The sequence below is a fragment of the Bufo gargarizans genome, chromosome 2 (assembly GCF_014858855.1).
Source record: "Bufo gargarizans isolate SCDJY-AF-19 chromosome 2, ASM1485885v1, whole genome shotgun sequence".
NCBI classification, from domain to species: Eukaryota; Metazoa; Chordata; class Amphibia; order Anura; family Bufonidae; genus Bufo; species Bufo gargarizans.
The window spans coordinates 317,103,272-317,130,963 of record NC_058081.1 but is presented as its reverse complement, the minus strand read 5'-3'; the positions used below and the strand labels follow the sequence as shown (position 1 = coordinate 317,130,963).

General features: G+C 44.2%; 1 protein-coding gene across 2 annotated transcripts in view; it reads left to right on the top strand.

The window, feature by feature from the left end:
* Positions 1–13,367: 13,367 nt before the first annotated feature.
* LOC122928036 (solute carrier family 23 member 2-like) overlaps positions 13,368–27,692 on the top strand; it is a 368,046-nt gene continuing 353,721 nt past the window's right edge. For both annotated transcript variants that reach the window (XM_044280499.1, XM_044280500.1), the window contains exon 1: positions 13,368–13,452. In XM_044280499.1, coding sequence (XP_044136434.1) covers positions 13,429–13,452 — 24 coding nt within the window. In that variant the 5' untranslated portion in view covers positions 13,368–13,428. The remainder of the gene's footprint in view (positions 13,453–27,692) is intronic.

Genomic DNA, 27,692 nt, shown 5'->3' with positions numbered 1-27,692 from the left:
AAATAGTGAGATATCTTGCAGATGGATGCAGCACTCTTAAAATTGCAAAGCTTCTGAAGCGTGATCATCGAACAATCAAGCGTTTCATTCAAAATAGTCAACAGGGTCGCAAGAAGCGTGTGGAAAAACCAAGGCGCAAAATAACTGCCCATGAACTGAGAAAAGTCAAGCGTGCAGCTGCCAAGATGCCACTTGCCACCAGTTTGGCCATATTTAAGAGCTGCAACATCACTGGAGTGCCCAAAAGCACACGGTGTGCAATACTCAGAGACATGGTAAAGGTAAGAAAGGCTGAAAGACGACCACCACTGAACAAGACACACAAGCTGAAACGTCAAGACTGGGCCAAGAAATATCTCAAGACTGATTTTTCTAAGGTTTTATGGACTGATGAAATGAGAATGAGTCTTGATGGGCCAGATGGCTAGATTGGTAAAGGGCAGAGAGCTCCAATCCGACTCAGACGCCAGCAAGGTGGAGGTGGAGTACTGGTTTGGGCTGGTATCATCAAAGATGAGCTTGTGGGGCCTTTTTGGGTTGAGGATGGAGTCAAGCTCAACTCCCAGTCCTACTGCCAGTTTCTGGAAGACACCTTCTTCAAGCAGTGGTACAGGAAGAAGTCTGCAAGGTAAGAAAAACATGATTTTCATGCAGGACAATGCTCCATCACACGCGTCCAAGTACTTCACAACGTGGCTGGCAAGAAAGGGTATAAAAGAAGAAAATCTAATGACATGGCCTCCTTGTTCACCTGATCTGAACCCCATTGAGAACCTGTGGTCCATCATCAAATGTGAGATTTACAAGGAGGGAAAACAGTACACCTCTCTGAACAGTGTCTGGGAGGCTGTGGTTGCTGCTGCACGCAATGTTGATGGTGAACAGATCAAAACACTGACAGAATCCATGGATGGCAGGCTTTTGAGTGCCCTTGCAAAGAAAGGTGGCTATATTGGTCACTGATTTGTTTTTGTTTTGTTTTTGAATGTCAGAAATGTATATTTGTGACTGTTGAGATGTTATATTGGTTTCACTGGTAAAAATAAATAATTGAAGTGGGTATATATTTGTTTTTTTGTTAAGTTGCCTAATAATTATGTACAGTAATAGTCACCTGCACACACAGATATCCCCCTAAAATAGCTAAAACTAAAAACAAACTAAAAACTACTTCCAAAAATATTCAGCTTTGATATTAATGAGTTTTTTGGGTTCATTGAGAACATGGTTGTTGTTCAATAATAAAATTAATACTCAAAAATACAACTTGCCTAATAATTCTGCACTCCCTGTATACTTTTATATATAGTGCATTTGGGTAGGGCAGCATTTGTTTGCGGTTTAGCTGTGTTACCTCAGCTACACAGAGTGACAAACGACAATGGAACAAAAAATTTCTACTGGAGTGAAATACCAGTTGCCCCCTAAAAAAACTGATCGAAGCAGGGGTGTTATATACCAATGATATACTTTTTATATAGTGCATTTGGGTAGTGCAGCATTTGTTGCGGTTTAGCTGCGTTACCTCAGCTACACATAGTGACAAACGCAATTCGAACAAATAATTTCTATTGGTGTGATATACCAGTTGCCCCCCTAAAAACTGATTAAAGCAGGGGTGTTATATACCAATTATATACTTTTTATATAGTGCAGTTGGGTTGTGCAGCATTGGTTTGTGGTTTTGTTGCGTTACCTTAGCTACAGATAGCTAATAATTTCTACTGGTGTGATATACCAGTTGCTCTCCCCAAAAACTGATTTGTGTGCATGTGCAGAATTTGTGTGCAGTTCTGCTGAGATACTGCAGCTATACAGAAGGACAAACGCTACTGGAACAACTTATTTTAATTGGTGTGATATACTAGTTGCCCCCCAAAAAAACTGATTGAGGCAAGGGTGTGATATACCTATAATATAATTTCTATATAGTGCATTTGTACTGTGCAGCATTTGTGCGCGATAAGTGAGATGAATCATTTCACAGTCAGGGAGAGACATGTCCAGATGCTAGTAGGGAGAGTGATCGGAATTTCTTTACTGTGAAAACCAGCGATTTACAAGTGCAGGGAAAGGACAGTGAGAGGAATCATTTCACAGTCAAGGAGAGACATGTGCAGATGCTAGGGATAGTTATAGTAAATTCCTCAATTTTTGCACTTGTAAATCGATTTACAAGGAAACATTACATGGGGATCCAGACAGTCTCAAAATACCTCTCTGTCATTCCAGCAATTAGTTATTGGGGTGGAAGTGCTATGTTGAAAAGCCTTTAGTGGCTTTTATCTGTGGAAAAAGATAAATATATACACAGGTCGCTTTTGCTGTTAACTGCGCTGATATCATTTAGTGGTCTATTTTAATACAATACAAAAAATATACACGCAGGTCACTTTTGTTGTTTTTTAAGCTAAAATCATTTGCAGTCCTTTCTTGTGAAAGAGCATAGGACGATATTTCAGTAATACACAAAACATTTAAAAGCACTGCACGGTTGCATTCATTTCTGGTGAAAGATTATAGGGGCTTATTTCATAAAAAAAAAATAATAATACATACGCACTTCTGGTAAAAGCGTATGGTGGCCTATTTCAGTCCCAGAAGAAATATATATTTTCAGTTCACTTTTGCAGTTATTTCTATTGAAAGCGTATAGTGGCCTATTTCAGTCCAAGAAGAAATATATATTTTCATATCACTTTTGCAGTTATTTCTGTTGAAAGCTTTTAGGGATATATTTCGGTAAACAAAGAAAAATTGATTCTCAGTTCACTTTTGCAGTTATTTCTGTTGAAAGTGTATAGGGACGTATTTCAGTAAACAAAGAAAAATAGATATGCACTGCACTGTTGCAGTTATTTCTGTTGAAAGCATATAGTAGCCTATTTCAGTCCAACAAGAAAAATACATTTTCAGTTCACTTCTGCAGTTATTTCTGTTTAAAGCGTAAAGAGGCCTATTTGAGTCCAACAAAAAATATACAGTACAGACCAAAAGTTTGGACACACCTTCTCATTCAAAGAGTTTTCTTTATTTTCATGACTATGAAAATTGTAGATTCACACTGAATGCATCAAAACTATTAATTAACACATGTGGAATTATATACATAACAAAAAAGTGTGAAACAACTGAAAATATGTCATATTCTAGGTTCTTCAAAGTGGACAACTTTTGCTTTGATTACTGCTTTGCACACTCTTGGCATTCTCTTGATGAGCTTCAAGAGGCAAAAACTATTGTACAGTGCCAATTGAATTAAATATACAGACACCTTCTTATACCAGCGTCTGGTCCTGCGGGAAAGTAAATAAGGAGCCAACATCTGGTCATTGAAGTCCACCCCTTCCATGAGCAAATTATAGTGTAGACACAGAGGGGCTTTTCAATGACTCCAGTTGCTCGTTCGATTTCGATTGTCGTGTCTGCGTGAATGGAGGAGAGCATGTAAACGTCACGCTTGTCTCTCCATTTCACCGCGAGCAGTTCTTCATTACACAAGGCAGCCCTCTCCCCCCTTGCAAGACGGGTGGTAACGAGCCGTTGGGGGAAGCCCCGGTGACTAGGTCGTGCGGTGCCACAGCAGCCAAACTGTTCTAGAAACAAATGCTTGAAGAGGGGCACATTTGTATAAAAATTGTCCACATAAAGATGCTACCCCTTGCCAAATAAGGGTGACACCAAGTCCCAGACTGTCTTCCCACTGCTCCCCAGGTAGTCAGGGCAACCGACCAGCTCCAGGGTCTGATCTTTACCCTCATAGACTCGAAATTTGTGCGTATAGCCTGTGGCCCTTTCACAGAGCTTATACAATTTGACCCCATACCGGGCACGCTTGCTTGGGATGTATTGTTTAAAGCCAAGGCGCCCGGTAAAATGTATAAGGGACTTGTTTATGCAGAGGTTTTGCTCAGGGGTATACAAATCAGCAAATTTGGTGTTAAAGTGGTCTATGAGGGGCCAAATGTTGTGGTGCTGGTCAAAAGCTGGGTGGCCTCTGGGACGAGGGGTGCTGTTGTCACTAAAGTGCAGGAAACGCAGGATGGTCTCAAATCGTGTCCTGGACATGGCAGCAGAGAACATGGGCATGTGATGAATTGGGTTCGTGGACCAATATGACCACAATTCATGCTTTTTTGTCAGGCCCATGTTGAGGAGAGGCCCAATAAAGTTTTAAATTCGGAAACTTGGACGGGTTTCCACGGGAAAGACTGGGCATAAAAGCTTCCCGGGTTGGCGGCTATAAATTGAGTGGCATACCGGTTTGTTTCTGCCACGACTAAGTCCAAGAGCTCCGCAGTCAAGAACAGCTCAAAAAACCCCAGTGCCGATCCGATCTGAGCTGTCTGAACCCGAACTCAAGACTGGGCAGTGAAAGGGGGAACTGGTGCGGCTGAAGTTGGGGGCTGCCAATCAGGGTTTACCAGCACCTAAGGGAGTCTAGGGGCTCTACGGGCCTGTGTGTGCGGTGGCTGCGACGGGGGAACAAATGCATGTGTAACCGTACCAGCTTCAACTGCCCTTCTGGTGCTCGCCACTTCACCATGTTCTACGGCAGTGCTGGTACTAGGTCCAGGATGGGCTGCACTGCTGGTGTATGCCTCACCATGTAATCTAACAGTGTCAGCCCCACTCTTCTGCCCTTGAAGCGGATCCTGCGCAACCTGTGGTATAGCAACACGGGGCCGGGTACGCCTGGTGGTATCAGGGCCTCAACCTCATCGTCCGAACTTTGGGTCATACTGCCACTGCTTTTTACAGGTTCGTATTCTGACCCGCTGGATTCATCAGATGAGGGTTCCCATTCCTCATCCGACTGGGTCAAAAGTCTGTAGGCCTCTTCAGAAGGATACCCTTTACTTGCCATTTGGTCAACTAAATTTAGGGGGTATTCCCTGAGACTACCCAAGAAAAAAAGCAAGCCTGTCTTACAAATGGGAGGCTAGCGAAGTGCAGGAAGCCGATGCGATTGATAAAAAATATCAAAACTGATTTTTTTTATCGCCGCAGCGCTTGTGTAGTGATTGCACAGTGATAAAAATAAAATAAAAATGTTGTCACAAGCCTGATCGGGCAAACACTGTGTTTTGGGTGGAGGGCGAACTAAGGTGACACTAATACTGTTTATAGATCTGACTGTGATCAGTTCTGATCACTTACAGATACTATAAAAGTACCAATGCTGATTAGCGATACGCTAATCAGCGAATCAGTGACTGCGGTGCGGTGGGATGGGCGCCAACCAATGCTAATTACCTTCCAAAGGGGCCTAAACTAACCTAAAGCCTAACCGTCAATACTGGTGAAAAAAAAAGTGACAGTTTACACTGATCACTTTTTTCCCTTTCACTAGTGATTGATAGGGGTGATCAAGGGGTTAATTGGGGTGATGGGGGTGATCTGGGGCTAAGTGTGTAGTGTTTGGTGTACTCACAGTTAGCTGTGCTCCTCTGCTGGGACCAACCGACGAAAATGACCCAACAGAGAGCACAGAAGCCATTTAACACACTATATTTATAAATATAGTGTGTTATATGGCTTTTGATTCGATTTTTAAAAAGTCACCAGCCTGCCAGAGATGATCATTGGCTGGCAGGCTGGTGACGAACTTCTGATGCAATGATTCCCGGCCCGCACTGCGCATGTGCGGGTCGGCTCTGCTCGAAATCTTGCGTCTCGCGAGAGGACGCATCGGCGCGTCCAGGAGGAATAACAGGGCCGCCGCCAGGACGCAATCCTATGTTCGGCGGTCCTAAGGAGATTAAGGTGTGTCTCCCTGCGGTTTGGTGATTGAGTGGTTAATCCTCTTGCTAGTGGGGATTTAGGTGTGTCCTGGGTGTGGTCACTAGATTGATTTTATCTGTGGCTTCCTGGCTGGGGGCAGTGGGACTCCAGCCTTGTTTGGTGTTGGAGCTCTGCTCCTTTCCTGGGTGATTCTCCCCAGTCCTTGAGAGCCACCTTGTTGGACATAAATTGTATTCCTTTTGTATGCTCCTTATACCCTACCTCACTTGTATGTTAGGTGTGGGTTTATGTTCAGGGTGTGTTGTACGTCTCGATTGTTGTTATATGTCTGGGCTGTTGTTTCTGTTTGTCCCTGCATGTATGTAAGATGCTTTCCCTGTGTGTTGTGTCCTCCAGAAGGGGGTTGGTTTCCAAGAGGGGTGAAGCACTAGCCTGTATGCAGCGCTGCCTGGGGCTGCCATGCACCTTGCGGCATGGGGGTCCTGGTGGAGTCTGGTGTGCTGGATACCTGTGTGAGTTGCTGGTATGGCGTCCTGTTTGGTGTTAGGGCTCCTGTACGTATGCACGGGTTCCAGTCGTGGAGACATCGTCAAGTAAGTGTGTTGTCTTGTGTTCTTACCTGACGATCCTCTTGCTGTGTATGGTCTCTCCTTTTCCCTGCTATTAGGTCTTTAGAGACTTTTGTTCTTCTGTGTCTTGGATGAACAGGACATCTCCCACCTGCTCCTATATGAGGGATTATCAGGTTTTCAGGGTATGAGCCGTCCTACCATCAGGGTTCACTCATACGGTGAGGAGTTAGGAAGAGGATTAGGGACACTATAGGAGGTGACCTGCTTCTCTTTTCCTGGCTTCTTGGCCTTGCAGCTATCTCTTATCCTTCTTACATCGTATGGTGGGGGTTTCCCCCACTCCCCAATGTGACAGTATTGCAGTATAAGAAGAAATATACATTCACTGCTGCACTTATATCTTGAAAAACATTTATTGACGTATATCAGTGGAAAAATTATAATATATTCAGCGTTCACTGTTGCAGTTATATGAAGTAAAGCCTTTAGTGTCGTATTTCTGTACAAACATCAAGATATATTCAGCGTTCAGCACTGCAGTTATATGTGGGAAAGTCCTTTTCGCGGTATGGACTGAATTACGTTGTGTTGAAATTGTGTATTTAAGTTTCACACACTGTGCGCTTACGTGACGAGGTCCATAAGAGTGGCGCACCAATACCGGTGAATATACTATGCACTAACCCTGCACAAAAATGCAAAATAATTAAGTTTTGGAAAATTTAAGTATGCTTTCTTATAATTTTAATCAAGTTTTGGTTTAACAAAATTCATGTTAAAATATTTAATACATTTAATAATAAAAATGTAATGTTGCATAAGACAGGAGAGAATCGGCCACTCTTCTGTTTATTCAACAATGTGGTGTTGTGATTGAGAAAGTATAAAAAAAAAAATTATTACTCTCCACCTGGAGCTGAATCCTGTCAAGATTGATGCAAGTGCAGTATTGGCTGCTCATCCAGCAAGATACTTCTGGGGCAACCTGCCTGGCATGCTTAGGCCTCTGCTAGCGACAGAAAATGAGAAGAAGTCAAAGCTTCAATTTTGCTCGGAGCCTGGGTTGCGAATTTAATCACAATTCAAACCAACCAGGGCCCAGTTTCTTCATCAGGGAATCCTAGTCATCATGGAATGGAAAGGAGGGCATGCTTATTACATTTCATAATAAAAATTACATTTTTCCTAACACAGTAGGAGGAGGACATTCTGTGGTGCACGGAGATGGAGATGGAGATGTTCTTCGGATTCCCACACAGACGTCTCAGAAATGAACCGCGGCTCCCAAAAGTAGCTCCTGGGAAGATCAAAAGGAAGGCAAAATGAGAGGCACAACAGATCCTGTCTGTGTAGCAGCTGTAAGGACTGTATGGTCCCATCAGAATTGGCTTATTATTTGGTAGCCAAAAGCAGGAGTGGGTACAAAACACAGAAGACATGCAAATATTCAGTTCACGTGTCATCTCTGTTTTGGATCCACTCCAGTTTTTTGGGGCATTAGCAATACAGATGGATTACTTACCAAATGCTGACCGAGTGAAGACGGATGCTCCACAGACAGGATTCGTATTTTTGGGAGTTATTGTTCTGACAGATCAGAGGAAGGGCAAAATAATCAGTGATGTCAACACAAACTTACTGCTGACACCCTCTCCACTCTGTCGGCGGGGCTCTACATGTATAAGCGTTTAATAGAACAGATTCTGTAGACATCTATGTGGAATCAGCTGACAACAGTGTAAAAGGAACGCACTTCTTGGCGCTAACATCGACCTATAAGGCTAAGTTCATACTTGAGTTATTTGGTCAGTTTTGGCTCCGTGACTGCCCAAATATGCGAAGTGCACAGTGATTCTAAGAGCGACGCCTGTCATCTGCATGTCATACTGACTCACAGTATTATTTCACTACCAAAGCAGACTCCCTATGCGTGTTACTGCAAGGCACAGTGTTCTACACTACTATAAAGACTCTGTGCAGCCAGGAAATATACTTCTTTTATGTAATTCGCCACAAATTTATTTGTATCAAACTACATTTTTCAAAATAAATTTGGCAAACCGGCAAATTGAATTTTTTAAAATTGTGCTCATCTCTAATGGCATTAGGATTTCCGTATTATTGCAGTAAAATATTGAATGCTTTTTACAATTAATAACACATATTTACTAAAACAGGGGTGTGAAAATGCAATTATTTTTCAGTGAAACATCTTTGAACTATACCAGGCATGCTGAACCTGCAGCCCTCCAGCTGTCTCAAAACTCCAACTCCCATCATTCTCTGACAGCCTACAGCTATCATCCTACAGAAGGGCATCGTGGGAGTTGTAGTTTTGCAACAGCTGGAGGGCCGCAGGTTGAGCATACCTGAACTATACAATCTGATGCAGAAATACTTTAATTAACACAGTTATAATTTATGTTACTACCTGTTATTTTGTAGCAATTTACAATACATTTTGGTTATAATGCACTAAGATGCCCAATTACAAACAGTAAATAGAAGTTGGTTTCTAGAAAGAAAAAAAGAGCAGTTTGTCAGTGCTCACTAGAATGTGATTTGCCTAGGAAGAGTACAAAGAAACATATTGTAAAAAAAAAATGGCTGTTTCTGCAGAAACCCCTATTTTGGTGGCACGATGGGGGTCTACACAGTAATAGACAAGCAATGTTAATTTTATTACTTATTTGAGTACACAGTGTTCATATTAGAGCATGAACCCTCTGTATCAATGTGCATTCACCTAGCTCTCCCAGGTTATCTAAGTGCAAGTATTCTCTTGGGATCCCTAAAGGCTTCTTCCAGCAACATTTCTATCTATATCCAGGGCGGACAGGGAATTTAAAGGGGTCCTGGAATAAAAAAAAAAACTATAAGTAGTCCCATCTTGTGTATGGGCTCAGATTGACAGAAGGTGGGGCCAACACAAGTAGGAAAGTCCAACTCAAGTAGCTGGGGCAAGCAATACTATATAGGAGGAGTATATTTTGTGCCACACTTTGGTATTTTGCTATGCAGCAGAAATAAATACCACAGTCCAGCAGAAAGTACTGCCCCAGCAGAACCAAATACCAAAGCATAACACAATGTAGTGCCCCAGCAGAAGCAAATACCAAAGCACAATACAATATACTGCCCCAGGAGAACTAAATATCAAAGTGCAGCACAATATACTACTCCAGCAGAACCAAATACCACAGTGCAGCACAACAGACTGCCCCAGAAGAACCAAATACCAAAGAACAGCACAATACTGCCCAAGCAAAACAATAAAATACCACAGTGCAGCACAATATACTGTCCCAGAAGAAGTTCTAGGATTTGGTTCTGCTGGAGTGGTATTTGATTGCTGCAGGAGCAATTTATTGTGCTGTGCTGTGGTATTAGTTTTTTATGGGGAGGTATATTGTGCTGCCCTGTGGTATTTGGTTCTTCTGTTGAGCTATATTGTGCTGTGCTGCACTGTGTTATTTATTTCTTCTGGGGAGGTACAGTACAGACCAAAAGTTTGGACACTCCTTCTCATTCAAAGAGTTTTCTTTATTTTCATGACTATGAAAATTGTAGATTCACACTGAAGTCATCAAAACTATGAATTAACACATGTGGAATTATATACATAACAAAAAAGTGTGAAACAACAGAAAATATGTCATATTCTAGGTTCTTCGAAGTAGCCATCTTTTGCTTCGATTACTGCTTTGCACACTCTTGGCATTCTCTTGATGAGCTTCAAAAGGTAGTCACCTGAAATGGTTTTCACTTCACAGGTGTGCCCTGTCAGGTTTAATAAGTGGGATTTCTTGCCTTATAAATGGGGTTGGGACCATCAGTTGCCTTGTGGAGAAGTCAGGTGGATACACAGCTGATAGTCCTACTGAATAGACTGTTAGAATTTGTATTATGGCAAGAAAAAAGCAGCTAAGTAAAGAAAAACTAGTGGCCAGCATTACTTTAAGAAATGAAGGTCAGTCAGTCCGAAAAATTGGGAAAACTTTGAAAGTGTCCCCAAGTGCAGTCACAAAAACCATCAAGCGCTACAAAGAAACTGGCTCACATGCAGACCGCCCAGGAAAGGAAGACCAAGAGTCACCTCTGCTGCGGAGGATAAGTTCATCCGAGTCACCAGCCTCAGAAATCGCAGGTTAACAGCAGCTCAGATTAGAGACCAGGTCAATGCCACACAGAGTTCTAGCAGCAGACACATCTCTAGAACAACTGTTAAGAGGAGACTGTGTGAATCAGGCCTTCATGGTAGAATTTCTGCTAGGAAACCACTGCTAAGGACAGGCAACAAGCAGAAGAGACTTGTTTGAGCTAAAGAACACAAGGAATGGACATTAAACCAGTGTAAATCTGTGCTTTGGTCTGATGAGTCCAAATTTGAGATCTTTGGTTCCAACCACTGTGTCTTTGTGCGACGCAGAAAAGGTGAACGGATGGACTCTACATGCCTGGTTCCCACCGTGAAGCATGGAGGAGGAGGTGTGATGGTGTGGGGGTGCTTTGCTGGTGACACTGTTGGGGATTTATTCAAAATTGAAGGCATACTGAACCAGCATGGCTACCACAGCATCTTGCAGCGGCATGCTATTCCATCCGGTTTGCTTTTAGTTTGACCATCATTTATTTTTCAACAGGACATTGACCCCAAACACACCTCCAGGCTATGTAAGGGCTATTTGACCAAGAAGGAGAGTGATGGGGTGCTGTGCCAGATGACCTGGCCTCCACAGTCACAGGACCTGAACCCAATCGAGATGGTTTGGGGTGAGCTGGACCGCAGAGTGAAAGCAAAAGGGCCAACAAGTGCTAAGCATCTCTGGGAACTCCTTCAAGACTGTTGGAAGATCATTTAAGGTGACTACCTCTTGAAGCTCATCAAGAGAATGCCAAGAGTGTGCAAAGCAGTAATCAAAGCAAAAAGTGGCTACTTTGAAGAACCTAGAATATGACATATTTTCAATTGTTTCACACTTTTTTGTTATGTATATAATTCCACATGTGTTAATTCATAGTTTTGATGCCTTCAGTGTGAATCTACAATTTTCATAGTCATGAAAATAAAGAAAACTCTTTGAATGAAAAGGTGTGTCCAAATTTTGGTCTGTACTGTATATTGTGTTGCAACAAAACCAAATGCAACAATGCAGTACAATGTACTGCCTCTGCAGAAACAAATATCTCAGTATAGTACAATATCCTGCCCCAGAAGAACAAAATACCCCTTTAGAAGCTGTCCCTCCCCCTTGGTTGCCAGTGAAAGATGCACACATTCTGTCCCCCTCTTCCATCTCCACCTGTCTCTAATTAAGATATGGATTAGGGGGATGAGGAGGTAAAACTCAAGCAACAGCACAGAGCTAGCCTTTCCTCCAGCACCCAGTGCTACCATATATACAAGAGAATAAAGCACTACATACCTCTTACATCCAGTAATGTCTCCTCTGATGTAGATGTTCTCTTTTCTCATCTTTTTAATCTGGGCCAGACCACCATGATTATTTCTTTTAGAGATTTCTCCTCTGATGTAAATGGTCTACTTCCTCATCTTCTCCATTTGGACCAGACAACACATGATTACATCTTTTAGCTATGTCTGGTCTCTGCAGACTTTACCACACATACATGTTAGAGTTCTCACATTTCCATCATCCTCCCCACCCTAATGCCTCAAAAGTGTAATCCTGCTGCTGCTTCAATATTGTGTCCACTGTGCTCCCCAATGTTCCCAAATACTATACTGCAAAAAAAACTCCCTCAATAATAATGCCCCCTACAGTGCCCTCAGTAATAATTCCCCTATAGTGCCCCCAGTAACATCAATACCCCTGCCCCAGAAATAACAATTCCCCTGTTGTGCTGCCAGTATTAATAATCCCCCCAAAAGTGCCTCAGTAATAATAATGCCCCCTTAGTACCTCCAGTAAAAATAATGCCCCACAGTCACCCAGTATTAATAATGCTAGCTATTGTGCCCTCAGTAATAATAATGTCCCTTATTGTTCCCCCAGTAATAATGATGCCCCACAGTGCCACCATTATTAATAATGTCCTGCATTGCACCTCCAGTAATAATAATGCCTGCTTTTGTGACCCCAGTAATAATAATGCCCTATATTGTGCCTACAATAATAATGATACCCCCAAAATGACCTAGTAATAATAATGCCTGTATTTTTGCACCAGTAATAAAAATGCTCCCACAGTACCCCCATGAATGCCCTCCTACACTGTCCCCAGTAAAGTCCCTATAGTGCCTACAGTAATGCCCTCCACACCACTGCCATGAGTAATATCCCTATAATACCCACAGTAATGTCCCCCCTGTGCCCTCTGTGATCAACTGGATGGGAAAAAAAATACTCACCTGAATCCTATTCGCCGCCGCAGTCTGATACATGCCTCAAACTTTTTTTGACCTATGGGCCTGACACTTGGAGGAGAGAATAGTGTCTGATGTGTTTTCTATCCTGCCATCTGGTGTCAAAGGACCTGGAGGCAGACAGCAGGGCCGAGCACATTGTGGTATGATAATGAGACTGCAGCAGCCACCTGTGGCCTAGAGTGCGTATTATACTGAGGGTCTGGGCTGCTACTGATCCTGCTATAATTTTATCATTATGCCATAATGGGTGAAGGGAAGGTCGCTGCTGGCCTAGAGCATGATGTAGGCAATTGGCCCACCAGGAATTTTCCTGGTCAGGTACAGTGCCCATCTGCCCCAATCTATATTTAGGGTAAAAAGAATGTTCTGACAAAGTTTTACAAGGTACAGTAAGATGATGGTGAATGCAGCCCAACTATATATATTTTTTATTCTTCCTTATCATAATGATTAATTCTAGTTCACAAGATCTTGGATATCTTACTATGACCTAATGGAGTTAAAGGTAAACATTAACTAGAAGTTCTAGAAGAAAGAACAAAAACAATTATTTGTGGAGGAAAAAAGAGAAAAAATAACCCACTGTAAATAATTAAGAATATTAGACTACATCCAAGCTGTAGTATAACTTTCTTAAGAATGACAGATGGATATAATTTGTGGAATACTGTGGTCAACTTATGGACAATTACTTCTTATACTGAGAATACACTTGAAAGAATGGAAATGAGAGACCACACTGAGGTAAGTCAATGAATATATCTACCAGAACTTAGCAATTTTAGATGGTCAGGTAATGTATATTCTATTCAAAGACTATCTTAAAGTGAATCGTTCAACACAGTCTGCTGTAATACATAAGAAGTTCTACAAATAGGAGTCTTGTCTTAGCAATTAAATAGCCATTTTGGAAATGTTCAAATAGTATTTCAACATTATTCATTTTCATAGCAAAGAATCCAAGCTTTTTTTGTTAAAAAATCCAAATCAGTGACAAAATTAACAAAAACTTCTTATTTAAAATACATTTCACTGAGGATTGTCATGTTAAAAGTTCTAGATTGCTAGACAGACAGATAAATAATAGATTAGATAGATAGATAATAAATAGATAGATGATAGAGAGCTAGAGACTGTTTTCATTTATGAAATTAAAAACTGATTTGAAATGTAAAAAAAATTGCAATATTCAAATTTACCCAAATAGTTTGTTCATCTGTAAAAGAACTGTTTATTTCATTTTAGCAATGAGTCAGCCATTTGGGAAAGTTCATATAATATTTCAACATTTTTTTTCATTTTCATAGCCAAAAAAGCAGGCTTTTTGTTAAAAAAAAATAATCTAAATCAGTGAAAAAAATAACAAACAATCCGTTAACCAAATTAAAGCACATCTAATCATCTCTCTGTTTGTTGCCAAATGTAGTGTCAGGAGTAGTGTTGAGCGAACCCGAACTGTAAAGTTCGGGTTCGTACTGAACGTTAGTATTTTTGGACCCCGGACCCGAACCCGAACATTTCTATAAAAGTTCGGGTTCAGGTTCAGTGTTCGGCGCTTTCTTGACGCTTTTTGAAAGGCTGCAAGCAGCCAATTAACAAGCATCATACTACCTGCCCCAAGACGCCATCACAGCCATGCCTACTAAATGGCATGGCTGCGATTGGCCAGAACAGCATGTGACCCAGGCTCTATATAAGCTTGAGTCACATAACGCTGCACGTCACTCTGCTGTTACAAGTGTAGGGAGAGGATGCTGCTGGACTTTTATAATTCTGTTAGGTGGGTGGCGGCAGCGGCCATGTTATGCATGCTCAGTGCACCAGCACTGCATCTGAGCATTTGGGACATTGCAAATCACCATTATTTGGGGGTCAATTACAATATCTGGATTAGTCAGTGTGCAATTTAAGGTAGAAATACACCCATCATTTTATGGGGTTTAAAAAACACACTTTTTTTTCCAGAAAACAGTATTTTCCATATTTGCAAGTGTTAAATTCAAGTTTAATATATACAGCTTTCATATTTTGTTACAAAAAAAAAACTTTTTGGGCAATCTTTTTGGGCAAATCAGTGTGCAATTTAAGGTAGAAATACACCCATCATTTTCTGGGGTTTGAATAACATACTTTTTTGACAAAAAACACTATTTTCAGGCCTTGCAGCATCAGCACGTGTAAAACTACAGGCTTATATACCGCTGTCAAATTCAGTTGTTAAACAAACACTTGTTTGGGCACCAAAAATTTAGTTGCCAGCCTTTGATGCAGATGTAATTGTTAGATACACCCTTAATACATTTGGGTTACATTCAGAGATTTTAAATACACCCTCTACATAAAGGGGTTTGAATCAGGGATTTAAAATACAGCCATTTGAAATACAGCCATTTTGTGCAAAGATATATTTACTTCAGGCCTACACTGATTCAGGGTGTGTGTGATCCCCCCTATACATACAAGGGTTTAATTCAGTCATTTGAAATACAGCCATTTTGTGCAAAGATATATTTACTTCAGGCCTACACTGATTCAGGGTGTGTGAGATCCCCCCTATACATACCTGGGGTTTGATTCAGCCATTTGAAGTACAGCCATTTGAAATACAGCCATTTTGTGCAAAGATATATATACTTCAGGCCTATAGTGGTTCATGCCTTGTGAGATACCAACTCTACATTACAGGGGTTTGATTCAGCCATTTGAAATACAGGCATTTTGTGCAAAGATATATTTACTTCAGGCCTACACTGATTCAGGGCATGCAAGATCCCCCCTATACATACAGGGGTTTGATTCAGCCATTTGAAATACAGACATTTGAAATACAGCCATTTTGTGCAAAGATATATATAATTCAGGCCTCTAGTGGTTCAGGCCTTTTGAGATACCCCCTCTACATACAGGGGTTTGAATCAGCCATTTGAAATACAGCCATTTGAAATACAGCCATTTTGTTCAAAGATATATTTACTTCAGGCCTACATTGATTCAGGGCGTGTGAGATCCCCCCTATACATACAGGGATTTGATTCAGACATTTGAAATACAGCCATTTTGTGCAAAGATATATTTACTTCAGGTTTATACTGTTTCAGGGCGTTTGAGATCCCCCCCTATACATACAGGGGTTTGATTCAGCCATTTGAAGTACAGCCATTTGAAATACAGCCATTTTGTGCAAAGATATAGTTACTTCAGGCCTATAGTGGTTCAGGCATTGTGAGATACCCCCTCTACATACAGGGGTTTGAATCAGCCATTTGAAATACAGCCATTTGAAACAGCCATTTTGTGCAAAGATATATTTACATCAGGCCTACACTGATTCAGGGAGTGTGTGATCCCCCCTATACATACAAGGGTTTGATTCAGCCATTTGAAATACAGCCATTTGAAATACAGCCATTTGAAATACAGCCATTTTGTGCAAAGATATAATTACTTCAGGCCTACAATGGTTCAGGACTTGTGAGATACCCCCTCTACATACAGGGGTTTGAATCAGCCATTTGAAATACAGCCATTTTGTACAAAGATATATTTATTTCAGGCCTACACTGATTCAGGGCGTGTGAGATCCCCCCTATACATACAGGGGTTTGATTCAGCCATTTGAAATACAGCCATATGAAATACAGCCATTTTGTGCAAAGATATATTTATTTTCGGCCTACACTGATTCAGGGCATGTGTGATACCCCCTATATATATACAGGGGTTTGATTCAGCCATTTGAAGTACAGCCATTTGAAATACAGCCATTTGAATAACAGCCATTTTGTGCAAAGATATATTTACTTCAGGCCTACAGTGGTTCAGGCCTTTTGAGATACCCCCTGTACATGCAGGGGTTTGAATCAGCCATTTGAAATACAGCCATTTTGTGCAAAGATATATTTACTTCAGGCCTACACTGATTCAGGGCATGTTTGATCCCCCCTATACATACAGGGGTTTGATTCAGCCATTTTAAATACAGCCATTTGAAATGTAGCCATTTTGTGCAAAGATATATTTACTTCAGGCCTACACCGATTCAGGGCGTGTTTGATCCCCCCTATACATGCAGGGATTTGGTTCAGCCATTTGAAATACAGCCATTTTGTGCAAATATATATTTACTTCAGGCCTACACTGGTACAGGCCTTGTGAGATACCCCCTCTACATACAGGGGTTTAAATCAGCCATTTGAAATACAGCCATTTAAAATACAGCCATTTTGTGCAAAGATATATTTACTTCAGGCCAACACTGATTCAGGTCGTGTGAGATCCCCCCTATACATACAGGGGTTTGATTAAGCCATTTGAAATACAGCCATTTGAAAAACAGCCATTTGAAATACAGCCATTTTGTGCAAATAAATCTTTAATTCAGGCCTAGACTGATTCAGGGCGTGTGAGATCCCCTCTATACATACAGGGGTTTGATTCAGCCATTTTAAATACAGCCTTTTTAAATGCAGTCATTTTGTGCAAATAAATCTTTAGTTCAGGCCAACACTGATTCAGGGCGTGTGAGATCCCCCCAATACATACAGGGGTTTGATTCGGCCATTTTAAATGCAGCCATTTTGTGCAAATAAATCTTTAATTCAGGCCTACACTGATTCAGGGCGTGTGAGATCCCCCTTATACATACAGGGGTTTGATTCAGCCATTTGAAATACAGTCATTTTGTGCAAATAAATCTTTAATTCAGGTCTACACTGATTCAGGGCGTGTGAGATCCCCCCTCTACATACAGGGGTTTGATTTAGCCATTTGAAATACAGCCATTTGAAATACAGCCATTTTGTGCTAATAAATCTTAATTCAGGCCTACACTGATTCAGGGCGTGTAAGATCCCCCCTCTACATACAGGGGTTTGAGTCAGCCATTTGAAATACAGCCATTTGAAATGCAGCCATTTTGTGCAAACAAATCTTTAATTGAGGCCTAGTCTGGTTCAGGCCGTGTGAGATACACCCTTTACATACTGTCGTTCTTCTCTACTATTAATTAAACACCGATTTAGGGCAAGATCTTAAATTCAAAAAATATGAGGAGAGCGTCAAATAAGGGACAAGGCTCAGGTCGTGGTGCTGCTAGTGGAGCTCATGTTGAAAGGGAGAGGACGTGGTCGATCTGTGCCAGCTACACACACAATTGAAACCCCTTCCTCAGGTGCGAGTAGGCGACAAAACCTGCCGCGGTATTTGGTCGGGCCTAATTCTGCTCTACGAATGGTGAGGCCTGAACAAGTGCAGGCAATAGTAGATTGGGTTGCTGACAGTGTATCCAGTTCCTTCACATTGTCTCCCACCCAGTCTCCTGCTGAAAGACCACAGTTGGCACCTGCAGCCGATGTCCATCAGTCTTTCACCTCACCCCCTTGCAAATCAGCCAAGCAGTCTGAGCCCCAAGTCATGCAGCAGTCTCTTCTGATTTTTGATGACTCTGTTAGCAGGGTTTCCAAGGGCCATCCACCTAGCCCTGCCCCAGAAGTGGAAGAGATTGAGTGCACCGATGCTGAACCACTTATTTTTCAAAATGAGTACATAGAGGACAATCACAGCACGTCTCGGATGATGACGAAACACAGGTGCCAACTGCTGGGGCTTTTCGAAAGTGTGCAGACCGACAAAGGAAGTCAGGGGTGAAGACTGGGTGGAAGATGATGTGGACGACAATGAGGTCCTCAACCCCACATGGAATTAAGGTAATGCTAGTGACCAATGTAGTTTGGAGGAAGAGGCGGTGGTCACACAGAGCCACCAGAACAGCAGAAGAGGGAGCAGGGTGCAAAAGCGGAGCGGCGGTCCTCTAGACAGTACGCCTCCTACTGCCTACCGCAGCAAGGGACCGAGCACACCAAAGCCAGCTCCAAGGAGTTCCCTGGCGTGGCAGTTCTTCAGACAATGTGCTTATGACAAGACACGAGTGGTTTGCACGCTTTGCAATCAGAGCCTGGAGCGAGGCATAAACGTTCTCAACCTGAGCACAACTTGCATGACCAGGCATTTAAGTGCAAAGCACGAGTTGCAGTGGAGTAGACACCTCAAAAATCAAGAAAGGTCTTTGGCTCCTCCTGCTTCCTCTTCTGCTGCAGTCGCAGCCTCTTCATCCACCTCTGGAGTGACAGTGCTATCTGGCACCCCACAAACAGAGGATCTGCAGGCAACACCAACACCTGGGTCACCAAGCCTTTCCACAATGTCCCACAGAAGCGTTCAGCTCTCCTTATACCAAACGCTGGAGAGGAAGAGGAAGTACCCCTTTACCCACATGTGATCCCTAGCCCTGAATGCCAGCATTTCTAAATTACTTGCCTTTGAAATGCTGTCATTCCGTGTGGTGGAGACGGAGAGCTTTAAAGGCCTTATGGCAGTGGCTGTCCCACAGTACGTCGTGCCTAGCCGCCACAACTTTTCAAGGTGAGCCATCCCTTCCCTTCTCAACCAAGTAGGAGTCAAAATGAGGTGTGCACTGCGCAATGCCATCTGTGGCAAGGTGCACCTGACTACGGATACGTGGACCAGTAAGCATGGTCAGGGCCGTTATATCTCCATAACAACACATGGGGTAAATGCAGTGCCGGCTGGGCCTGAGGCGGATAGTAGTTTGGCGCATGTCCTTCCACCACCGAAGATTGCAGGGCGCTTCAGTTTGCCTCCTGTTGCTTCCTCCTCCTACTCTGCTTCCTCATCCTCTACCAGCTCCTCATCCAGTCAGCGTAACACCTTCACCACCAACTTCAGCACAGCCAGGGGTAAACGACAGCAGGCAGTTTTAAAACTTATCTGTTTGGGGGACATACCCCACACCGTGCAAGAGCTGTGGACGGGCCTTGAACAACAGATCGATGAGTGGTTTGTGCCAGTCAGCCTGAAGCCCGGCCTGGTGGTGTGCAATAATGGGCAAAATCTCGTAGCAGCTCTGGGACTAGCCGGTTTGACGCACATCCCTTGCCTGGCGCATGTGCTGAATTTGGGGGTGCAGAGATTTCTTAAAATTTACCCTGACATGTCAGAGCTGCTGCATAAAGTGCGGGCCGTCTGTGCGCGCTTTCGGCATTCTCACCCTGCTGCTGCTTGCCTGTCAGCGATGCAGCGTAACTTCGGCCTTCCCGCTCACTGCCTCATATGCGATGTGCCCACAACGTGGTACTTCACCTTGCACATGCTGGCCAGCAGGCGATAGTGGAGTTTCAGCTGCAGCACGCACGGGTGAGTCGCTCGGCGGAACAGCACCACTTCACCACCAATGACTGGACCTCCATGCGAGACCTGTGTTCCTTGTTGCGCTGTTTCGAGTACTCCACCAACATGGCCAGTGCCGATAACGCCGTTCTCAGTGTTACTATCCCACTTCTATGCCTCCATAAAAAATGCTCCTGGCGATGATGGAAGAGGATGTGGCACAGGAGGAGGAGGAGGAAGAGGGATCATTTCGTAGGGTTTCCGGCCAGTCTTTCCCAAGTGGCTCCGAGGGTGGGTTCCTGCACCCACAAACACGAGGTACACAATTGTCCAGCCAGGGCACAGTTCTGGAGGATGAGGAGGTGGAGGATGAGGAGCAGGATATGTAGGAGGAGGAACCATGTTCACAGCAGGGTGGCACCCAGACCAGCTCATGGCCATCACTGGTGCGTGGATGGGGGGATACAGAGGACACAGACAATACACCTCCCACAGAGGACAGCTTTTCGTTGCCTCTGGGCAGCCTGGCATACATGAGCGATTACATGCTGCAGTGTCTCCGCAACGACCGCCGAGTTGCCCACATTATAACTTGTGCTGATTACTGGGTGGCCACGCTGCTGGATCCCCATTACAAGGACAACATACCATCCTTAAAATTGTCATTTACATTTTAGGGTTAAATTCACCAATTTTGGTGTGTATAGTACCACTGCTATACCCAGTGGACCGGTAGAAAAAAAAAAAGAAAAAATTGTCAATTATATTTTATGGTGAAATCTTTTTTGGGGTGTGTATTGTACCACTGCTATACCTAGTAGACAGGTTAAACACCAAAAAAATTGTCATTTACTTTTTCGGGTGAAATTAACCAATTTTTGGGTGTATTGTACCACTGCTATACCTAGTAGACAGGTTAAACACAAAAAAAATTGTCATTTACTTTTTCGGGTGAAATTAACCAATTTTTGGGTGTATAGTACCACTGCTATACCTAGCACCATAGAAGTCAATGGGAGAACCCGAGCATTAAACCAGGCACCCCCTGCTATGAAGAGGGGAGGATGTCTGGTTCACATGAAAAGGTCAGAAATTGATGGAAACACCACTGAAATGGTTCGGGAACAGCATGGGGAGTATGTCTGGATGCATCTTGGACTTCCAGGTCACTGCTGGGAACGATGTTGTTTGAGAATTATGCCAAATTTTACAGACTGACAATAATACGCACAAAACCGAAGATAAAATTGATTTTAGAGGAAAAATTGTCAGGAAACATTCTTTCCTGTATATTTACTTGTATATAAAATGCAAGTGCTGCCAAAAAGTACAAAGAAGAGGCACTCTGATACAACCTGTATATCACATAAAGGAGGGCCTCATTCACATTGTGGTACAATTGCTCAGGTAGTGGGACTCCTACACTCATAAAGCCTATGCACTAAGTGAAATTACAAGGAACCGGCACTCCAATACACCCTTTATTACACATAAAGGAGGGCATCATACACACCCTTGAAAAATTATAATTGATGGCCTGTTGGTGACCCTCAAAAACATTAGGAACAAGGTCCTTCTGGTGACAGTCTAAAACATTATGGGTGAGTGCCTGCTGCTGATCTGCTGTACCTGCTGCTGATCTGACCATCTAAAACATTATGGGCAAGGGCCTGCTGCTGAGCTGATCTGCTGTGCCTGCTGCTGATCTGACTCTCTAAAACATTAGGGGCAAGTGCTTGCTGCTGATATGACCATCTAAAACATTATGGATGAGGGCCTGCTGCTGAGCTGACCATCTAAAACATTATGGGCGAGGGCCTGCTGCTGAGCTGACCATCTAAAACATTATGGGTGAGGGCCTGCTGCCGAGCTGACCATCTAAAACATTATGGGCGAGGGCCTGCTGCTGAGCTGACCATCTCAAACATTAAGGGTGAGTGTCTGCTGCTGAGCTGACCCTCTAAAACATTAGGGGCGCGGGCCTGCTGCAGAGCTTACCATCTAAAACATTAGGGGCAAGGGCCTGCTGCTGAGCTGACCATCTAAAGCAGGCATTCTCAAACTGTGGCCCTCCAGCTGTTGTAAAAACTATAACTCCCACAATGCCCTGCTGTAGGCTGATACCTGTAGGCTGTTCGGGCATGCTGGGAGTTGTAGTTTTGCAACAGATGGAGGACCGCAGTTTGAGGATGCCTGATCTTAAACAATAGGGGCAAGGGCCTGCTGCTGATCTGACCATGGAAGAAATTATGGGCGAGGGCCTGCTGCTGAGCTGACCATCTAAAACATTAGGGGCGAGTGCCTGCTGCTGATCTGATCATCGAAAAAATTATAGGCGAGGGCTTGCTGCTGAACTGACCATCGAAAAAATTATGGTTGAGAGTCTGCTGGTGAGCTGACTCTCTAAATTTTAGAGAGTCAGCTCACCAGCAGACTCTCAACCATAATTTTTTCGATGGTCCGATCAGCAGCAGGCCCTTGCACCTACTGTTTTAGAGTAGGTGCAAGGGCCTGCTGCTGATCTGACCATGGAAAAAAATATGGGAGAGGGCCTGCTGCTGAGCTGGCCATCGAAAAAATTATGGTTAAGGGTCTACTGCTGAGCTGACTCTAAAACATTAGAGGGCGAGTGCCTGCTGCTGATCTGACCATGAAAAAAATTATGGGCGAGGGCCTGCTGCTGAGCTGAACATTGAAAAAATTATGGTTGAAGGCCTGCTGCTGAGCTGACCCTCTAGTCTAAAACATTAGAAGCAAGGGCAGCCTAATAAGCATATTGATATGATGGAGAAAGAGGAGGACAATAAAAAGCAAATTTTAACCATATACCCTTTTTTGTGGTGGAAGGGGTGCATGGGAATACCAGTATATTCAATACACCAGTGAGCTGGCAATTGCAAGCGCTGCTGCAGCGTTGCCAGACCAGCGGCAGCTGTAGATTACTTTCAGAAATGGGCACACATGCGGCGCACCTTCACCAGTAGCTCTGGCAAATTGGGGTAGGTTTTGAGAAACCGTTGAACCACTACGTTTAAAATGTGGGCTAGGCATGGTATGTGTGAGCTTGACGAGCTCCAAAGCCGCCACCAACTTACAGCCATTATCAGACACAACCATGCCTGGTTGTAGGTTGAGATACGAGAGCCACTGCTCAGTCTGGTCCCTTATACCTTGCCACAGCTCTGTGGTGGTGTGCTTTTTGTCACCTAAGCAAATAAGTTTCAGCATGGCCTGTTGCCGCTTCTCCACTGCAGTGCTACATTGCTTCCAGCCACTGACTGATGGCTGACTGGAGTTGCAAGATGACAATTCAGGGGTGGAAGTGGAGGAGGACTAATGTAGTTGGTGTCAGAAATCCTGATGGAAGTAAGGCCCGCAATCCTTGGCGTCAGTAGCACCTTTGGCATCCCAGGGTACGACTCGCTCCTGGCCTCCACAACGTTCACCCAGTGTGCCGTCAGGGAAATGTAGTGTCCCTGGCCACAAGCACTTGTCCATGTGTCAGTTGTTAAGTGGACCTTCCCAATAACTGCGTTGGTCAGGGCACAGGTGATGTTACGGAACACATGCTGGTGTAAGGTGTGGACGGCACACTGGGAAAAATAGTGGTGGCTGGGGACTGATTAACGAGGGACGGCCGTCGCCATTAGGCTGTGGGAGCCTCAGTGTGCACAAGTAGTGTTGAGAACAAATATTCAAATTTTTATCGCGAATATCGGCACTTTTAGAATTCGCTAATATTTAAAATATAGTGCTATATATATTCTTAATGACGAATATATGTGTTTTTTTTTAACACAGTACACATCAGGTGATCATCCCTCCATTCTTCTAGCTTGCGGGCCAATGAGAAGGCTTTGTCACAGCTTAGCAACATCTCTAGCAACCAATAGAAAAGTTGCCTATCCCACGCCGGTATTTCGTGCACATTACGCAAATAATACATTGCTGATTTTCGCAATCAAGAATATAATCTCAAAATTGCGAATATATGCTGAATAGTCTACAAAATATAAGCAAAATATTGCGAATTCGAATATTGCCCCTGCTGCTCATCACTATCCACAAGCCTAAATGGCAACATTTCCAGGGCCAGCAATTTGGAAAGGTGCACATTTAGTACTATGGCCTGTGGGTGGGTGGCTGGCTAGTTGCGCTTTCATTCAAAGGCCTGGGGTATGGACATCTGTATGCTGCGCTGGTACACAGAAGTGGATGTGCTAGCTGATGGTGCTTGCGAAAGTCCAGGTGCAGGGCGGGAGGCATCCGGGCCTGTGTCTTGGACAGGGGATTGGCCAGCAAGTAACACAGGGAAAGAGGAAGCAGTGGTGTGACCCGCACACACTGGTGTTTGGCCCACATATTAAGGTGCTTTGATGCCATGTGGCGGATCATGCTGGTGAGGTTGCTAGTGTTCATGGCCCTGCTCATTTTGGTATGGCTGAGGTTACAAATGACAATTTTATCATCCACACTTTCATCAAAAAAGCGCCAGACTGTGGAACACCTACCCCTTTGCAAGGGAGATTTCCGCAAGGGGGTGCTCCAGGGAATGTTTGGTGTGGCCCGCCTTCTCCCTTTTGCCGCCCCATTGCCTCTTCGAGCCTGTTGTGGTGCTGTGGATCCCTCCCCCTCTGTACTGCTGTCCTCGCTCGGCTTTACACCTTCCCAGGTTGGGTCAGTGATTTCATTGTCCACCACCTCTTCTTCCACTTCCTCACTCTGGTCATTTTCCTGACTTGTTGACCTAACAACAACCTCACTTATTGACAGCTGTGTCTCATTCTCATAATCAACCTCTTGAGACACTAAATGTCGTTGACATTGGCAACTGTGTCTCATCATCATCATCCACCTCATGAAACACTAATGTCACGACTAGAGTTGAGCGGACACCTGGATGTTCGGGTTTGAGAAGTTCAGCCGAACTTCCCGGAAATGTTTGGGTTCGGGATCCGAACCCGATCGGAACTTTGTCCCGAACCCAAACCCCATTGAAGTCAATGGGGACTCGAACTTTTCGGCACTAAAAAGGCTGTAAAACAGCCCAGGAAAGGGCTAGAGGGCTGCAAAAGGCAGCAACATGTAGGTAAATCCCCTGCAAACAAATGTGGATAGGGAAATGAATTAAAATAAAAATAAAATAAATAAAAATGAACCAATATTAATTGGAGAGAGGTCCCATAGCAGAGAATCTGGCTTCACGTCACCCACCACTGGAACAGTCCATTCTCAAATATTTAGGCCCCGGCACCCAGGCAGAGGAGAGAGGTCCCGTAACAGAGAATCTGGCTTCATGTCAGCAGAGAATCAGTCTGCATGTCATAGCAGAGAATCAGGCTTCACGTCAGCCACCACTGCAACAGTCCATTGTCATATATTTAGGCCCAGCACCCAGGCAGAGGAGAGAGGTCCTGTAACAGAGAATCTGGCTTCATGTCAGCAGAGAATCAGTCTGCATGTCATAACAGAGAATCAGGCTTCACGTCACCCAACATTGGAACAGTCCATTGGCATATATTTAGGCCCAGGCACCCAGACAGAGGAGAGAGGTCCCGTAACAGAGAATCTGGCTTCATGTCAGCAGAGAATCAGTCTGCATGTCATAGCAGAGAATCAGGCTTCACGTCAGCCACCACTGCAACAGTCCATTGTCATATATTTAGGCCCAGCACCCAGGCAGAGGAGAGAGGTCCTGTAACAGAGAATCTGGCTTCATGTCAGCAGAGAATCAGTCTGCATGTCATAACAGAGAATCAGGCTTCACGTCACCCAACATTGGAACAGTCCATTGGCATATATTTAGGCCCAGGCACCCAGACAGAGGAGAGAGGTCCCGTAACAGAGAATCTGGCTTCATGTCAGCAGAGAATCAGTCTGCATGTCATAGCAGAGAATCAGGCTTCACGTCAGCCACCACTGCAACAGTCCATTGTCATATAGTTAGGCCCAGCACCCAGGCAGAGGAGAGAGGTCCCGTAACAGAGAATCTGGCTTCATGTCAGCAGAGAATTAGTCTGCATGTCATAGCAGAGAATCAGGCTTCACGTCAGCCACCACTGCAGCAGTCCATTGGCATATATTTAGGCCCAGCACCCAGGCAGAGGAGAGAGGTCCCGTAACAGAGAATCTGGCTTCATGTCAGCAGAGAATCAGTCTGCATGTCATAGCAGAGAATCAGGCTTCACGTCAGCCACCACTGCAACAGTCCATTGTCATATATTTAGGCCCAGCACCCAGGCAGAGGAGAGAGGTCCCGTAACAGAGAATCTGGCTTCATGTCAGCAGAGAATCAGTCTGCATGTCATAGCAGAGAATCAGGCTTCACGTCAGCCACCACTGCAACAGTCCATTGGCATATATTTAGGCCCAGGCACCCAGGCAGAGGAGAGAGGTCCCGTAACAGAGAATCTGGCTTCATGTCAGCAGAGAATCAGTCTGCATGTCATAGCAGAGAATCAGGCTTCACGTCAGCCACCACTGTAACAGTCCATTGTCATATATTTAGGCCCAGGCACCCAGGTAGAGGAGAGAGGTCCCGTAACAGAGAATCTGGCTTCATGTCAGCAGAGAATCAGTCTGCATGTCATAGCAGAGAATCAGGCTTCACGTCAGCCACCACTGTAACAGTCCATTGTCATATATTTAGGCCCAGGCACCGAGGTAGAGGAGAGAGGTCCCGTAACAGAGAATCTGTCTTCATGTCAGCAGAGAATCAGTCTGCATGTCATAGCAGAGAATCAGGCTTCACATCAGCCACCACTGCAACAGTCCATTGTCATATATTTTGGCCCAGGCATCCAGGCAGAAGAGAGAGGTCCCGTAACAGAGAATCTGGCTTTATGTCAGCAGAGAATCAGTCTGCATGTCATAGCAGAGAATCAGGCTTCACGTCAGCCACCACTGTAACAGTCCATTGTCATATATTTAGGCCCAGGCACCCAGGTAGAGGAGAGAGGTCCCGTAACAGAGAATCTGGCTTCATGTCAGCAGAGAATCAGTCTGCATGTCATAGCAGAGAATCAGGCTTCACGTCAGCCACCACTGCAACAGTCCATTGGCATATATTTAGGCCCAGGTACCCAGCCAGAGGAGAGAGGTCCAGTAACAGAGAATCTTGCTTCGTGTCAGCAGAGAATCAGTCTGCATGTCATAGCAGAGAATCAGGCTTCACGTCTACCACCACTGCAACAGTCCATTGGCATATATTTAGGCCCAGGTACCCAGCCAGAGGAGAGAGGTCCCGTAACAGAGAATCGGGCTTCATGTCAGCAGAGAATCAGTCTGCATGTCATAGCAGAGAATCAGGCTTCACGTCAGCCACCACTGCAACAGTCCATTGTCATATATTTAGGCCCAGGCACCCAGCCAGAGGAGAGAGGTCCCGTAACAGAGAATCTGGCTTCATGTCAGCAGAGAATCAGTCTGCATGTCATAGCAGAGAATCAGTCTTCACGTCAGCCACCACTGTAACAGTCCATTGTCATATATTTAGGCCCAGGCACCCAGCCAGAGGAGAGAGGTCCCATAACAGAGAATCTGGCTTCATGTCAGCAGAGAATCAGTCTGCATGTCATAGCAGAGAATCAGGCTTCACGTCAGCCACCACTGCAACAGTCCATTGGCATATATTTAGGCCCAGGCACCCAGCCAGAGGAGAGAGGTCCCGTAACAGAGAATCTGGCTTCATGTCAGCAGAGAATCAGTCTGCATGTCATAGCAGAGAATCAGGCTTCACGTCAGCCAACATTGGAACAGTCCATTGGCATATATTTAGGCCCCGGCACCCAGACAGAGGA